General features: G+C 42.0%; 1 protein-coding gene across 7 annotated transcripts in view; it reads left to right on the plus strand.

Annotated features, from left to right (window-relative positions):
• Positions 1 to 15,100, plus strand: part of LOC127568244 (myc box-dependent-interacting protein 1) — a 124,181-nt gene that overhangs the window by 76,277 nt on the left and 32,804 nt on the right. For all 7 annotated transcript variants that reach the window (XM_052011781.1, XM_052011775.1, XM_052011799.1 and 4 more), the window contains one exon: positions 8,150 to 8,300. In XM_052011781.1, the coding sequence (XP_051867741.1) occupies positions 8,150 to 8,300 (151 nt within the window). The remainder of the gene's footprint in view (positions 1 to 8,149; positions 8,301 to 15,100) is intronic.

Consider the following 15,100-nt stretch of genomic DNA (forward strand, 5'->3'; position numbering starts at 1 on the left):
TCTAAGGAGAGTTAGAGATCTCTTTGAAAGGGTTTGGATTGCATTGCAGGGTTTGATGCAGTAAATGCAAAGAATAATGCTTCCTCCAGCAGTGTTATCTTGCATCAGGGTCAAGTCAGAGTTAAGCCACTTGGAACTGATGAGATTTCTTCGGCAGAATATATTTGGAATTGTCTGTGGAGGCTTGGTCACTGGGCATGAGGGATTAATAAGTATTTGGATATGAAGGGAGCCAACAGTGGCACACAATTTGATCAGACATATGCTGGAGCAAGTACAAGAGGCCAAATGGCTATGCACTTTGATTGTGCTTTTGGAAGTGCAGTGAATTATGAGGAAGATCTCATAGGTGGAGGAGATGTAAGCAAGCTGGGGAAAAAGGATAAATGGAAAGTGAAATTTAATTAAACAATCTTCACATTTTGCTAAGAAGAAAGAGGTAGTATGAACTAGAGGGTACAATTCCAGAAGGGATTTGAGAACCAAGATCTAAGAGATAGGAGAACAGATCTCTCACAGATGTACAAGAATGTTGCCAGGTCTTGGGCCTGAGTTGTAGGGAGAAGTTGGGCAGGATAGGACTTAATTCCTTGGAGTGTGACAGACTAAGATGACTTTGGAGGTATAAAATCAGGAGGGGTATAAATAAGGCAAATAGTCAGTGTTCTTGGGGAAAGGGAATCAAAAATTAGAGGGCATAGGTTTAGAATATCTTGTCAAGAGGAAGAAAGAAGCTTGTCTGAGGTTCAGAACGCATGGATCAGACGGTTCTGGAGAGTTGTAGCCAGGAGGGAGCTTAAGAATGGACCTGGGAGAGCTAGAAGGGGGCATGAGAAGTCTTTGGTGAGTAGGATCAAGGAAAACACCAAGGCATTTTACACATGTGAAGATTAGGAGGATAACTAGAGTGAGGGTAGGACCGAGCAGGGATAAGAAGAAACGTGTACCTGGAGTCGGAAGAGGTAGGGGAGGTCCTAAATGAATACTTTGCTTCAGTATTCACCAGAGATAGAGACCTTGACGTTTGAGGATGGTGTATGACAGGCTGATAGGGCATGTCGACTTGAGGAAAGAGGATGTGCTGGAACTTTCGAAAAACATTAGGATAGATAAGTCATGGGCCAGACAGGATATATCCAAGGTTATTATGGGAAGCGAGGGAAGAGATTGCTGCACCTTTAGCCGTGATCTTTTATGTCCTCACTGGCCACAGGAGCAGTGCCAGATGATTGGAGGGTGGCAAGTGTTGTTCCTTTAAGAAATGGAGTAGGGATAACCCTGGGAATTCTTTGAGGATGTGACAAAGCACATTGAAGGTAGAGCAGTGGATGTTGTGTACGTGGATTTTAGTAAGGCAAGGTTCCTCATGGAAGGCTCATTCAGAAAGTCGGGGGCATGGGATCCAGGAAAACTTGGCTGTGTGGTTTCAGAATTGGCTCGCTAATAAGACAGGGTTGTGGTAGATGAAGTGTATTCTGCCTGGAGGTCTGTGACCAGTGGTGTTCTGCAGGGATCTGTTTTAGGACCCCTGCTCTTTGATTTTTTTTATACATAAATGACTTGGATGAGGATGTAGAAGGGTGGGTTAGTAAATTCGTTGATGATACAAAGGTTGGTGGTGTTGTGGATAGTGTAGAAGGTTGCTGTAGATTACAATAAGATATTGATAAAATGCAGAACTGGGCTGAGAAGTGGCAGATGGAGTTCAACCTGGAAGAGTGTGAAATGATACACTTCGGGAGATCAAATTTGAAGGCAGAAAATGGGTATCTTGGGGCCCATGTCCATAGATTCCTCAAGGTTGCCGTGCAGGTCGATAGGGTTGTTAAGGTATTGGGGTGTTGGTCTTCATTAGTTGGGGTATTGAGTTCGAGCCACGAGGTGATGTTGCAGCTCTATAGAACTCTGGTCAGACCCCACTCGGAGTATTGTGTTCAGTTCTGATCGTCTCATTATAAGAAGGATGTGGAAGCTTTAGAGGGTGCAGAGGAAATTTACCAGGATGTTGCCTGGATTGGAGAGCATGTCTTATGAGTGTTGGTTGAGTGAGCTAGGGCTCTTCTCTTTTGAGAGAAGGAGGATGAGAGGTGACTTGAGGTGTACAAGATAAGAGGCATGCTTTCCCAGACTTTTCCAGTGCAGCAATGGCTAACACGAGGGGATATAATTTTAAGGTGATTGGAGGAAGATATAAGGGGGGTGTCAGGGGTAAGTTTTTTTGGTAGTGGGTGCGTGGAATGCACTGCCGGCAGAGGTTGTGGGGGTAAATACATTAGAGTCTCTTGGATACATGAATGATAGAGAAATGGGGGGGCTACCTGGGAGGGAAGGGTTGGATAGAGCAGGATAAAATGTCGGCACAATATTGTGGGCTGAAGGGCCTGTGCTGTTGTGTTCTATGTTTAAAGTGAGAGGAAAGATTTAAAACAGACCTGAAGGGCAGCAACTTTGTGCGGAGGGTGGTGTGCACATTACACGAGCTGCCGGAGGAAGTGGTTAACGCAGGTAAAATAACATGCTGCCTGACTTGAGTTCCTCCTGCAGTTTGTGTTGTGGGCAGGTACATGGACAGGAGAGGTTTAAAGGGATAGGGGTCAAATGCAGGCAAGTGGGACTAACTTAGTTGGGCATCTTGGTTAGCATGAACAAATTGGGCCAAAGGGACATTTTGTGCTGTGTAACTCCAACAGAGTATGTGCACATTTTGGAAAATTGCAGTGTAGGTTTCTAATGTGGTTGGATAAAGCAAACTGGATTGTCTTTATAGAAGCGTTATTTACTAGAGCAAAGGAGTCATGAAATGCTAGTTTTGCCACAGCTGGGATATTGTATCTGTCTGAACCACACTTTAGGAAAGATGTTGAAATCTTTGTGGAAAATGCAGAAGATTTTCCTAACTGATTCCAGGGATGAGGACTTTAGTTATGTGCAAGGACAGAAGTTGGGATGGTTTTCCTAGCAACATAAAAGGCTGAGGGGATTGGATAGAAATTTTAAATTCATCAAGGGCACAGTTGATTGTTCCTGGTAGAAGGGTTAAGAACAGGTGAATGTAGGTAGTTTGCAAAAGATCCAAAGGTAAGCCGAATGGTTTGGTTTGTGACTGGAATGCTCTGCTAGGAGTCATCATGGGGATGGATTCAATTGTAGTGTTCAAGAGGGAGCTGCATAACCATCTGGAAGGAAATCTGGGTTGGACTTATCTGGCGATCGACATGCTGCTACCATTCTGTTTGTGGTTTCTATAACAATATGGGAAGAAAAGGAAATGCTATTGAGAGACCATTTGTCTTCTGAGCTCTGCCAGCCCAGAACTATTTGGTAGATAATTGTGAAATTTGTAAACTGTCATGCTAAGGAAATTGTACTTCAGTAAGGATGAATTTACTCATTGTTCTTTGTCCCTGCAGCAATTAGGATATCCTATTAAACATTCTCATCCCTTGCCCTCTTCCTAAATTAGAATTTGATTTTAGAATTTTGCAGCTTTTTCTGATAACCTGCTTCCTGACTTCCAACTAGTTTTTCAAAATGTTTGGGTATGGCCCTGAGATTTGAATCCATTATGTCAAAAGCAAGTTACTTTAAACTGCTAAATTTAAAATATGCTCCTAGTATGTGTGATTCAATTATAACCTAATCATTTAATGAAAGTCATTGGGGTTATAACTTGGATAATATAATAAAGCTTCCTGAAAGTGGGCTTCTGGAAGGTGATGAGCAAAAAGTCAGGGTCTTGTAACCCAATGCTCTGTTAAAGGCCAGTAAGCAAAGCCATTTTTTGAGACCAGTTTGATTTTAAGCTTGGTTTTTACATGGTGTATTAATTGCTGACAGGATCCCACTCCTGTGGAGAATGTGGATCTGGATTTCCTACATATTATTGTGAATGTAGAAATTAATGAGCTGATCTGTGCTGTGGTTGAAAGGCAGCATACCATAGCTGATCAACCTGCTATTCTCATTCTACACTGTTTCTTCTAAGCCCTTTTCATGAAGGAACACTAGTGTGCATTTTGAATATTACCAAGTAGCTTTCAAGTAAATAGCTAGTCACATGGATCCAGTAAACGATTCCCTGCAGGACTAGAAAAAAACATCATTGGTCAGTTGGAGTATCTTGAAAGCTGCAAAATAACTTGCCACCCCAGCTTTATCCCTAATTGACTTTCTCAGCAACTTGCAGTTAACTCTATGCTTGGCCTGAAAGGGGACATGCCTACATTTGAGCAGCAACATTCAATGTAAGGATTGAATGCTTCTGTCCTTAAGCAGTGTATCCTGTCACCTATCTGTATCATAGACTTGTTTTTACTTGGATGTACTGCAACAAATGCCATACAAAGCTAATCCATTGAGTAACATGACCCTTTGAACATGTGGCAATTTCAGAAATGCATTCATTTGTTGAGGATCATTACTTCAGACTGCCTTTTGAAGATTACAGCCCAGTGGGATAGCATGTTCCAGAAGTAGTGACTTGGAGCCATCTTACAGCCAATTTTTTTCCCTTCCTGTCTACTGGTGTTATAGCCATCATGTATTTGACCACTGAGTGGAGGAGACTTCATTTGGCATTGTCTAGCTACTGGTGTCTAATTGTTTGATCTAAAGTGGCAAAACCTGAACCTTGGATGTCTGGAATTTGGCTAAACAAAAGGTCTGTGGATGGTTCATCAATAGCTAGGGGAAGGATGGGTTAAAGGAAAATAAATGAAACTGCACATGCTCAAATTTCAAACAAGTGCCTGCTGGAAGATCTCAGCCAGTCTAGCAATGCCTGTGGAAAGAAACCAGTTAATGTTCAGGATCAATGATCATTAGAACTTCAAGGTTGTTTGACTCAAAATTTCCCACAGATACTGCTTGAAGAATGAGTGAAGGATGTATCTGCTTTGGAGAGGTGATTGAAAGGGGATAAGGATGTTTGCAAATTTCAGTGTTGTACTTGAATTGTTCTTTTTGGTGTTAAAGTACAAATGAGACACATGGTGCAGTATATGCACCAGATTTTATTTGGCAGTATGTGAACTTTCACCCAAATGGTAATTTGAGTTTTGGTTCTCTAAAGCTTCCTGAAGAACTCTTGTAAGCTGTACTCTTTATTGTAACTGTCAGTCTGATATTATAATTCCTGGTGTTTTGTATTTGTTAAAAGGTGTAGGGACTAAAGACCAGTCAGTTCAACTTCACCAGTAGAGGAAGATTTGGAAATGGAGAAAATTAGGAGTCACCTGGACAAGTGCAGATAGAAAGCCAGTGTGGATTTGTAAAAAGCAAATTGTCTAACCAATGTTTTTATTTTTTTGAAAAATGGGGTCAGTGAGTTATGATTGTAGTGTATATGAACTTTGCAAGGGCATTTGAAGTAATGCTGTAATAGACCATGGAATTAAGTGTTAACAGCAAGAGTAGAAAATTCCTAAGAAATAGGATAAATGGTTGTAAAATGTTTTTTGACTGAAATGCTTTGGCATTCCCTAGATCTTAAGACCTGTTTTTATTAATGGGGAGCAGGGCACATTCCCAAGTTTTCAAATGACACAAATTTGAGTCGTAGTGAACTGAAAAGGATAATGGCTTTGAAGGAGGTATGTGCAGGTGGGTGTTTGATTCTTGCTATCAATGTGGAAAACAGCTTTAACCAGAAGGTGCAGATCTGAAATTGCAACAGCAGATCTTGGGGTGCATGTTGAATAGTTTGATAGTGGCAGAGCAGAATGAAGTGTATTAAAGCTTGTTGGATCATGAGCTTAGTGCAAAAGTAAGGGACTAGTGATGAGCCTTTATGAATGCTGTTCTGCCCATGTGGATTATGAAATCATTTATGAATATGAATTCAGGATGTAATAGTTTTGGAATAATGTCAATGTGTTAGTGTACAGAAATTTTACTAACATAATTGGTTTTAGGAATGTGTGGCTAGACTAAAGCTGTGGCTGTCCTTCGAGCAGAGGGTCTTGAGGGAGGAGCTGATGAGGATTTAAAACTGAAGGGACTGGGTGAAAAAGATGGTGTTCTCATTGGAAAGATCATGGCAAAAGAACAAGGTGCCACAAGGAAAGGCTTCCCTATGCAGGGACTGGTTAGTGTCTGGAATGCACTGTTGGGATTACTAATGGAGTTAGGATCTGGATAAGTATCTGAAAAATTTGTAGATTTTGATGGAAATCAACCAAAAATGTTAAGTTTTTCTTTCCACAGACTCTGGCTAACCTTCACATTTCCAGCACTCTTATGAATTTGGTCTCTGGGGTGGGGGAGTAAGATTGTTTTTGCAGGCCAAATTACTTCCTCCCACACTTTAATGCTCTGTATCAGTTCCTAAATCCTTAATTGTTAATGGTCAACTTGAAAACCAACTTGAGCATACTTATTCTTATTTAATATTTTCCATAGCATGAGTTAATAAGCTATATTAACTTGAAGAGTAGCATCTTAATAGTTCATGGCTGACATGTTATTGTCAGTTGTTTCCTTGAATGCATATTTCTTAATCACTGGGCATTAAAAGTGGAAATCTTCCTCCTGAGATGCATCAGTCGTACAGTTCCTGTTGGAAAGCCTGATGCTCTGTGCACAAGTTCAACTGTTTGGCAATATCTAGTATGCATTTCCAGCACTTATTGGCAGGGTGTGTTTTGGGTTGTTATTGTAGGTTTTCATTAGTTTTACACAACATCTTTGGCAATTGCTCAAATGACAACTTTCAGTGGGTCTGCAGGTCTGTGGTTTTGGGCTGAGAAGAATCTCGACCCATGAGCTACATGCTAAAGCAAAACCTATTGTCTGACTTGTGGAAAGGAGGACCTGGGTAAATTGGAAATGCCCATCAGAAAGCAAGTGTTGAAAATGTCATTGCCAGGAGACATTGCTTTCAGTAGAGAAGTGGTTGCACAGCCTTGTATGGGATAATGCTAACAGGCAGACCTGATCTGTTGGAGGGCTTTTTGAAGGTAACAGTACCTGTAGTTTTAGTGGGAGTTCATGTGGAGTCAGGTTCTCCCAATAAGCACATGGTAGCTTTCAATTTTGAGTGGTGTTTCAAGGAAAAACTGAAATCTGCGTGTTTAGAAACAGATCAAATACTGCCCCTTATCAAGTTTTATTTGGGTCAAGATGCAAATGTTTGCCTATAACATTTCCCCCTTCTCTTGCCCTTGAGCTCATCCAATACTCTATTCCCAACCGACAGCAAATCCTGATCATATCTATATTTGCTCCCACTCTAGCAATGCCTCGTTTATCAAATTTGCATCTATGGTTTTGAATTGCCCCCTTGCATTGTTATGTTTTGATTCTAACTTTTGATTTGATCATCTTGTCTGTTCTCTTAGCCTTTCCAATACTGCAGCCATGCCTTTAACTAGTTTGGTTGACAGCCACAAAAATGTCAATGTTGGCATTTTTGCAGTACCTTTTAGGCATTTTACTGTGTCAGTGGCATTGTATACACAAGCTATCTGTTCCCTTGAGTGAAACCAGAACTAATGACCACAAGCTTAATGTATAAAAGCACACCTTACAGAAATTGGCAAGAATGCGGAACTTCATGGAATCTCAGGTCATGGCTGTGTTTACTACTTGTTTCGGTTATGATGTGTACATGAAAGCTGCTGTGTACTCTGGAGGAAATCAGGTGGTCATCTTCATTGTTCCATTGTTTCACTTTGATTGTGATCACAACTGGACTCTATTGGAGTTCCCATTGGTGTAAAAGAGCCACATTCTTGTTTACTTGACTGCTGCAGTGTGACCACATTGTCCAGGTGCTGATTCTGTGGGATCAGTTTTGGGATCCTTGTTCAGGACACTTGAGAACGATGGTGGCTCATTGTTTAATAGCAATGTGGTGTAGTGTTGGAGTCCTGATCTGAGTTGAGATCTTGATGTACCTTCCATCCATTGGTGTAATAATAGGTTTGCAACATAATTGGTGAAGCACGTGACGAGGCTTCTCAAATCTGGGAAAAGTGTTTGGTTTTGGGAGCCAGAGCTAGTAATGTTTGGCTGCATTAGATCAGTGGCTTGTATTACATCCAAGGGGAAAATGAAATGATGTCCTGAGGCCAGGAAAGAGGCTATATTTCTTTAAAATTATTCTGAGCATCAGTACGAATTTTAAAGTTGTTTGTGTTTGTGCCAACAGTACACCTGCACACCCAGAAGTTTGTAATGCATCACCACCATTGGAAGAGTCTCCTCCTGGTAGTCCCACAGTAAAGAATGACAACCATGTACCTGTTGCTGTTTCGCCCACACCACACGCTCCTCCACCTATACCAAAGTCACCATCCCAGGTAATGTAGGTTGGTGCCTGGGAAAGGGATTGTACTTGGCTTTCTCATCCTGTGCTGCCACCTGATTTGTCTTGCAAGAAGGATGCAGCTACTTCACTTCCATATGTTAACATTTGTAGGATGCCTGTTGGTCAACAACAGCCCTGGAACGCTGGAGGTAGACTGGTTTACCATCAGAACTTTGCAGCTCTCTCCAGTTTCTGAGCTCCACTCATAAATAGCAGCAAGTCATACATCTTCTTGAGCCTGTTTTTTTTTCACCAATCTAAGATTATGGCTAATCCTATACCTTGCATCTGCTTCTCTCTCCCCAACCCACCTGACCCCTACTCTCCATTCTCTTGGTTTTGAAAAATCTCTTGACCATTGTCTAAGCATTTGCAGCACCCTGAATAAAGGTTTGAGTATTGAGTAGGATTGGTCCACATTCAATAGATTGCTTTGATATGATTAAACTGGGCAAGGTTTTGAACACTTTAACAGAGTAGTGGTGAAAAGCTATTTCCTTGGGTTAAAGAATCTCAAAACATGGGGTAAAGTGCAATAAGGAGTTGGCCATTTAAGACTAAAAAGGGGAAACTATACACAGGATTATAAATCTTTGGAATTCCTTAAGGCCAATCAGAGGATATGGGTTTTGGTGACAATAGATTAAGACAAGGATCAGCCATAATCTTATTGAAGGGCTGAATAAACATGGGACCCTGTGGACATTCTTTCTGCTAGTGCTGTAGAGTTATTAAAACTGGCACTTGGTACTGGTTTATTATTGTCACTTGTACTGAGGTACAGTGAAAAGCTTGTCTTACAAACTGATCGTACAGATCAATTCATTACACAATGCAGTTATATTGAGTCAGTACAGAGTGCATTGATGTAGTACAGGTAAAAACAGTAACAGTACAGAGTAAAGTGTTGCAGCTACAGAGTGCAGTGTGATAAGGTGCGAGGTCACAACAAGGTAGATCGTGAGGTCATAGTCCATCTCATTGTATAAGGGAACTGTTCTATAGTCTTATCACAGTGGGGTAAAAGCTGTTCTTAAGTCTTGTGGTACATGCCTTCAGGCTCCTGTATCTTCTACCCAATGGAAGAGGAGAGAGAGAGAATGTCCTGGGTGGGTCGGGTCTTTGATTATGCTGGCTGCTTCACCTAGACAGCGAGAGGTAAAGACAGAATCCATGGAGGGGAGGCTGGTGTCTGTAATGCACTGGGCTGTGTCCACAACTCTGCAGTTTCTTGTGGTCCTGGGCAGAGCAGTTGCTGTTGCATTTGGGAATTGAACTTGGCTGGTGAGTCATGTGCATAATGTAGAAGTTCAACCAAGATCTCCACATCCAACATTGTTGGCATACTGCTGCTCCTATTGATAAAATAGCTGATTGCCTGTAATTTGTGATGAACTTGAAATATTCGCTGTCATTCCACAAACTTGTGTTGTAATTTTGAATGAAGAGCAATGGTTGGAGTGTTTGTCACTCATTAATGAAGTTGGGGCTTTAGACACCTTTTCCAAGAGTGGTTTGAATGTGCTGCTTGGCTCCATGAGGTGAATATCCAGGTGGGATTTAAGGAGAAGCTAAAACAGGAGAGGGAGGAAGCATTATGCTAGTTGTCAGAGGAAACCAAAGGTAGGTGGTTTGCATGAAATCCAGCACACAATTCTATGTAATAGTATTGCATTGGAGTTGGAATAAGAAGTCTCAAATGCCTTGCATGTTGGCTAGAAGTCCAATGGATGTAAAATGAGAACATGTCCCAGCTGTTGCAGTGGCTGAGGTATTGGTAATTTTAAAAATGGATCTGGAAATGAAACACCGCTTATTCAGTTGTCTCAGCTGCCTAATCCACTTGCATGTGAGATAGCTGCTAGAATGTGTATCACTTGGTTCCATGGCAGTATTGATTTGACACTTTAAAGGCTAATCCTATTTAAGGGGATGTTTGGAAATTTTAAGTGTAATAATTTTTCCTTGCATCACCAACTATCTTGTCATGGGTGTGTAGAATTTACACTTCAATCTGTTTATGCTCACCTAGTAAAGGAGAGGGAAAACCAGCAGGGAACTGAGTGGACCTTTTGTCCCTTGTATCTAGTTCATGCTCATTTAGCCTGTGCCTTTATCCCTGTCTTAATTCCATATTCCTTTAATACTCTAGCCTATCAAATGTCAGATTTAAACTTTCCCAATTGATCTCTAGCATCAAGTTGTTTTAAAGTTTGCTGGATCTCATCCCCCATCCTGAATGGCTTGGCTCATTTAAATTTGTACTTTTTGAATTGATCTTTCAATTCCATTCACTATATTCCTCAAATGGCATAGGTGACACATGACCCAATTCTTCATCCTTGCCACTACATTCCATTCTACCATTGGAGAGGCATATTTCTTGACGTTTTTCTATTACCCCCATTCAAGAGAGGTGGGGGAGTGGCACTATTGATCAGAGTGTCACGGCTGCGGAAAAGGTGGATGTTGTGGAGGGATTGTCCACGGAGTGTCTGTGGGTGGAGGTTAGGAACAGGAAGGGGTTGATAACTGTGCTGAGTGTTTTTTTTTATATAGGCCTCCCAATAGTGACAGGGTTATTGAGGAACAGATAGGGAAGCAGATCCTAGAAAGGTGAGAATAACAGTTGTGATAGAGAATTTTAATTTTCCAAACATCGATTGGCATCTCCAGACAGCAAGGGGTTTAGATGGGGTAGAGTTTGTTAGGTGTGTTCAGGAAGGGTTCTTGACACAGTATGTAGATAGACCTACAAGAGGAGAGGCTGTGCTTGATTTGATATTGGGTAATGAACCTGGTCAGGTGTCAGGTCTCTCAGTGGGTGAACATTTTGGTGATAGTGATCATAATTCTATCTCCTTTATGTTAGCACTGGAGAGGGATAGGAACAGACAGGCTAGAAAGGTGTTTACTTGGAGTATGAGGCTCTCAGGCAGGATATTGGAAGATTAAATTGGGAACAGATGTTCTCTGGGAAAAGTAGGAAGATATGTGGCAAATGTTCAGGGGATATTTGTGTGGAGCTCTGCATAGACGTGTTCTGACGAGACAGGGGAGTCATGATAAGATACAGGAACCGTGGTGTATGAAGGCTATAATAAATCTAGTCAAAAGGAAAAAAGCATACAAAAGGTACAGAGAGCTAGGTAATGTTAGAGATCTGGAGGAGTATAAGGCTAAAAGGAAGGAACTTAAAGATTAGGAGAGCCAGAAGGGGATATGAGAAGGCCTTGGCAGGCAGGATTACGGAAAACCCCAAGGCATTCTACAAGTATGTGAAGAATAAGAGGATGAAATGCAAAAGGATAGGGCCTATCAAGTGCAGCAGTGGGAAAGTGTGTATGGATCCAGAAGAAATAGCGGAAGTACTTAATGAATACTTTACGTCAGTATTCACCATGGAGAAAAATCTGGGGGATTGTAGTGGGGACTTGCAGTGGCCTGAAAAGCTGGAGCATGTAGATATTAGAAAAGAGGTGGTGCTGAAACTTTTGGAAAGCATCAAGTTGGATAAGTTGCTGGGACCGGATGTACCCCAGGTTGCTGTGGGAGGTGAGGGAGGAGATTGCGGAGCCTCTGACAATGATCTTTGTGCTGTCCATGGAGACTGGAGAGGTTCCGGAAGATTGGAGAGTTGCGGATGCTGTTCCCTTATTCAAGAAGGGGAGTAGGGATAGCCCAGGGAATTGTAGACTGGTGAGTCTTATCTCAGTGGTTGGTAGGCTGATGGAGAAGATCCTGAGAGTCAGGAGTTATGAACATTTGGAGAGGTATAATATGATTAGGAATAGTCAGCATGGCTTTGTCAAGGGCAGGTCCTGCCTTACGAGCCTGATTGAATTTTTTGAGGATGTGACTGAACACATTGATGAAGGAAGAGCAATAGATGTAGTGTATATGGATTTCAGCAAGGTGTTTGATAAGGTACCCCATGCAAGGCTTATGAAGAAGGTGAGGAGACATGGGATCCAAGGGGACATTGCAGTGTGGATCCAGAATTGGCTGGCCCACAGAAGGTGCAGAGTGGTTGTTGAAGGGTTGTATACTGAGTGGAGGTTGGTGACTAGTGGTGTACTTCAGGGATCTGTACTGGGACACTTACTATTTGTGATTTTTTTTTAATAAATGACCTGGATGAGGAAGTGGAGGGCTGAGTTAGTAAGTTTGCAGATGACACGAAGGTTGGAGGTATTGTGGATAGTTTGGAGGGCTGTCAGAGGTTACAGAGGGACATAGGATGCAGAGTTGGGCTGAGAAGTGGCAGATGCAGTTCAACCCAGATAAGTGTGAAGTGGTTCATTTTGGTAGGTGAAATATGTTGGCAGAATATAGTATTAATGGTAGGAGTCTTGGCAGTGTGGAGGATCAGAGGGATCTTGGGGTCCGAGTCCATAGGACACTCAAAGTGGCTGTGCAGGTTGACTCTGGTAAAGAAGGCATATGGTGTTTTGTCCTTGATCAATCAGGCAATTGAATTTAGGAGCCGTGAGGTATTGTTGCAGCTATATAGGTCCCTGGTCAGACCCCACTTGGAGTATTGTGCTCGGTTCTGGTCACCTCACTACAGGAAGGATGTGGAAGCCATAGAGAGGGTGCAGAGGAGATTTACAGGGATGCTGCCTGGGATGCGGAGCATGCCTTTTGAAAGCAGGTTGAGGGAACTCTGCCTTTTCTCCTTGGAGAGACTGAGGATGAGGGGGAACCTGATAGAGGTGTATAAGATGACGAGAGGTATTGATCAGGTAGATAGAGGCTTTTCCCCAGGGCTGAATTGGTGGCCACAAGAGGACATAGGTTTAAGATGCTGGGGAGTAGATATAGAGATGTCAGGGGTAAGTTTTTTTTACTCAGTGGTGAGTGTGTGGAATGGGCTGCCGGAAATGGTGGTGGAGGCTGATATGATAGGGTCTTTCAAGAGACTTGGGTACATGGAGCTGAGTAAAATAGAGGGCTGTGGGTAAGCCTAGTAATTTCTAGGGTAGGGACATGTTTGGTACAGCTTTGTGGGCCGAAGGGCCTGAAATGTGCTGTAACTTTTCTATGTTCAATCATAAAGATACTACTACACTGCTCAAAGTAGAGTGCTCAGTGACCATGAATCATCGTTGCAAAATAACTACAGATGCTGCAAATATTTGGGTGGAGAGAAATGGTTCACATTTTGTGGATGATCTTTAGAACAAAGTTTAGAAAATGGACTTTAGTTGCAGATAAAGGGGTAAAGTAGAGAGACCGACAGGCATGTCTGACAGGGTGGAGACTGAAGACAGGTGTTGGTAGGGTTACTGAAGGTTTGTTTAATGTAGCTATTCCATGTCTTGTGCAAGTGTGAACAGAGAATCTGAAAGGAGAATGCTTTTTAAAGCCCGGCAGGTCAGGTAGCATCCGCAAAGAGGCTGACAACCAGGCTGGTGATTTCTCCAGCAATTGGGTCAGATGGTATGGTTGTTTCTGATCAACGATCCCTCTGGGCAGTCTGGGGCATTCGCTCTGATCTTTCTCTCTGGATGTGCATAGCCTGCTAATTGTTTTTGCATTCTGCTTTGGTTTCAGACTTACAGTATCTGCAGTTTTTTTTACACTTCAGTCCCTGACCAGTTTTGATGAAACTCCTTTCTCTTCCCACATGAATCAACTGTGTGAACAAGCAGTCTGGGCAAACAATTCTCATTGCTTATTTTCCAAAACTAGTGCCAGCAGATGGGGCTGTGAATCTTGCTCTTCCCACCCACTTTTCCCCTGTCCTGATTACATAGCATAGCCCAGAGGCAAGGTGTGATGCAGATTTCTGAAGTGTTTTACCACCAAGCCATTAGGTTGTTGGATTTGTACTTCTCAGTTGGACTAAAAATTGAAATGAAATGTCAATACAGGGAATCATGGGTTTACAGAAGATCCAACTTTATGCAAATTCTCCCATAAATATAAAAAGACGAAGGTCACCATCCAGTCATTTCCTTGTTTGAAGATTTGGTCGTGTGCCTGCTGCATCTCCACAACTTTATCTCAAATCCCTCTTAATTTCATGAGTTATCTACTGTACCCCCTATATTTAACACAATTACAATTTGATTGCTTAAGATCACAGCTGACATTTGGAATTGAATGCATTGTTTGCCTAACAAATTTGTTTTGTGGTGTTTCTTAAATGGATACAGCAATTTATGGTTAGTCTTAGGGTGAACATAGATTCAATGAAAATATGGGCAGCTTTAGAAAATGGATGATGGCATAATAGTACTGAGACTACAAGGTAGTACATGAAGGGGAGGCTCAACTATTTCAGGTGATGGGTCTTTATATAGGTTTTGGGGGAAATTGTTTCTGACTTTGTGGGGGGGGGGGATGGAATGGGTTTGTGGACACTTCTCAGCAGCAGAACCCTTGGCCTGGTGACTGCTTGTATTACATTTTTTCAGTAGTTGAGTATGATGCTGCCCCTCCTGTCTTGACTCATCAATTTGCTCTGCCCCTGTGCTACAAGATGGCACATGTTCCCTCCCACTGCATGTCTAATCAACAAGTCCAGTTGTTTTATTGGGAGTGGCAGCAACTGAATGACACACCCAACATAGTGACAACATACAGCAAAATAAAGTCGAGAAATGCTGTTGTTTTAATTGGATGATTTATCAAATTCCTGGCATGTGCATATAAATTTATAGCAGGGCAGAAGAATGAAACTTTTCTACCTTTGTTGTCTGGAAGTGTTGTTTGGAGAAGTCCTTTGCCTATTAAAATGGATCAGCACTTGTGTTGTAACTTGCGGACTTTGAGCTGGGACTAGGC

This window comes from Pristis pectinata, chromosome 1 (assembly GCF_009764475.1).
Source record: "Pristis pectinata isolate sPriPec2 chromosome 1, sPriPec2.1.pri, whole genome shotgun sequence".
Classification (NCBI taxonomy): Eukaryota; Metazoa; Chordata; class Chondrichthyes; order Rhinopristiformes; family Pristidae; genus Pristis; species Pristis pectinata.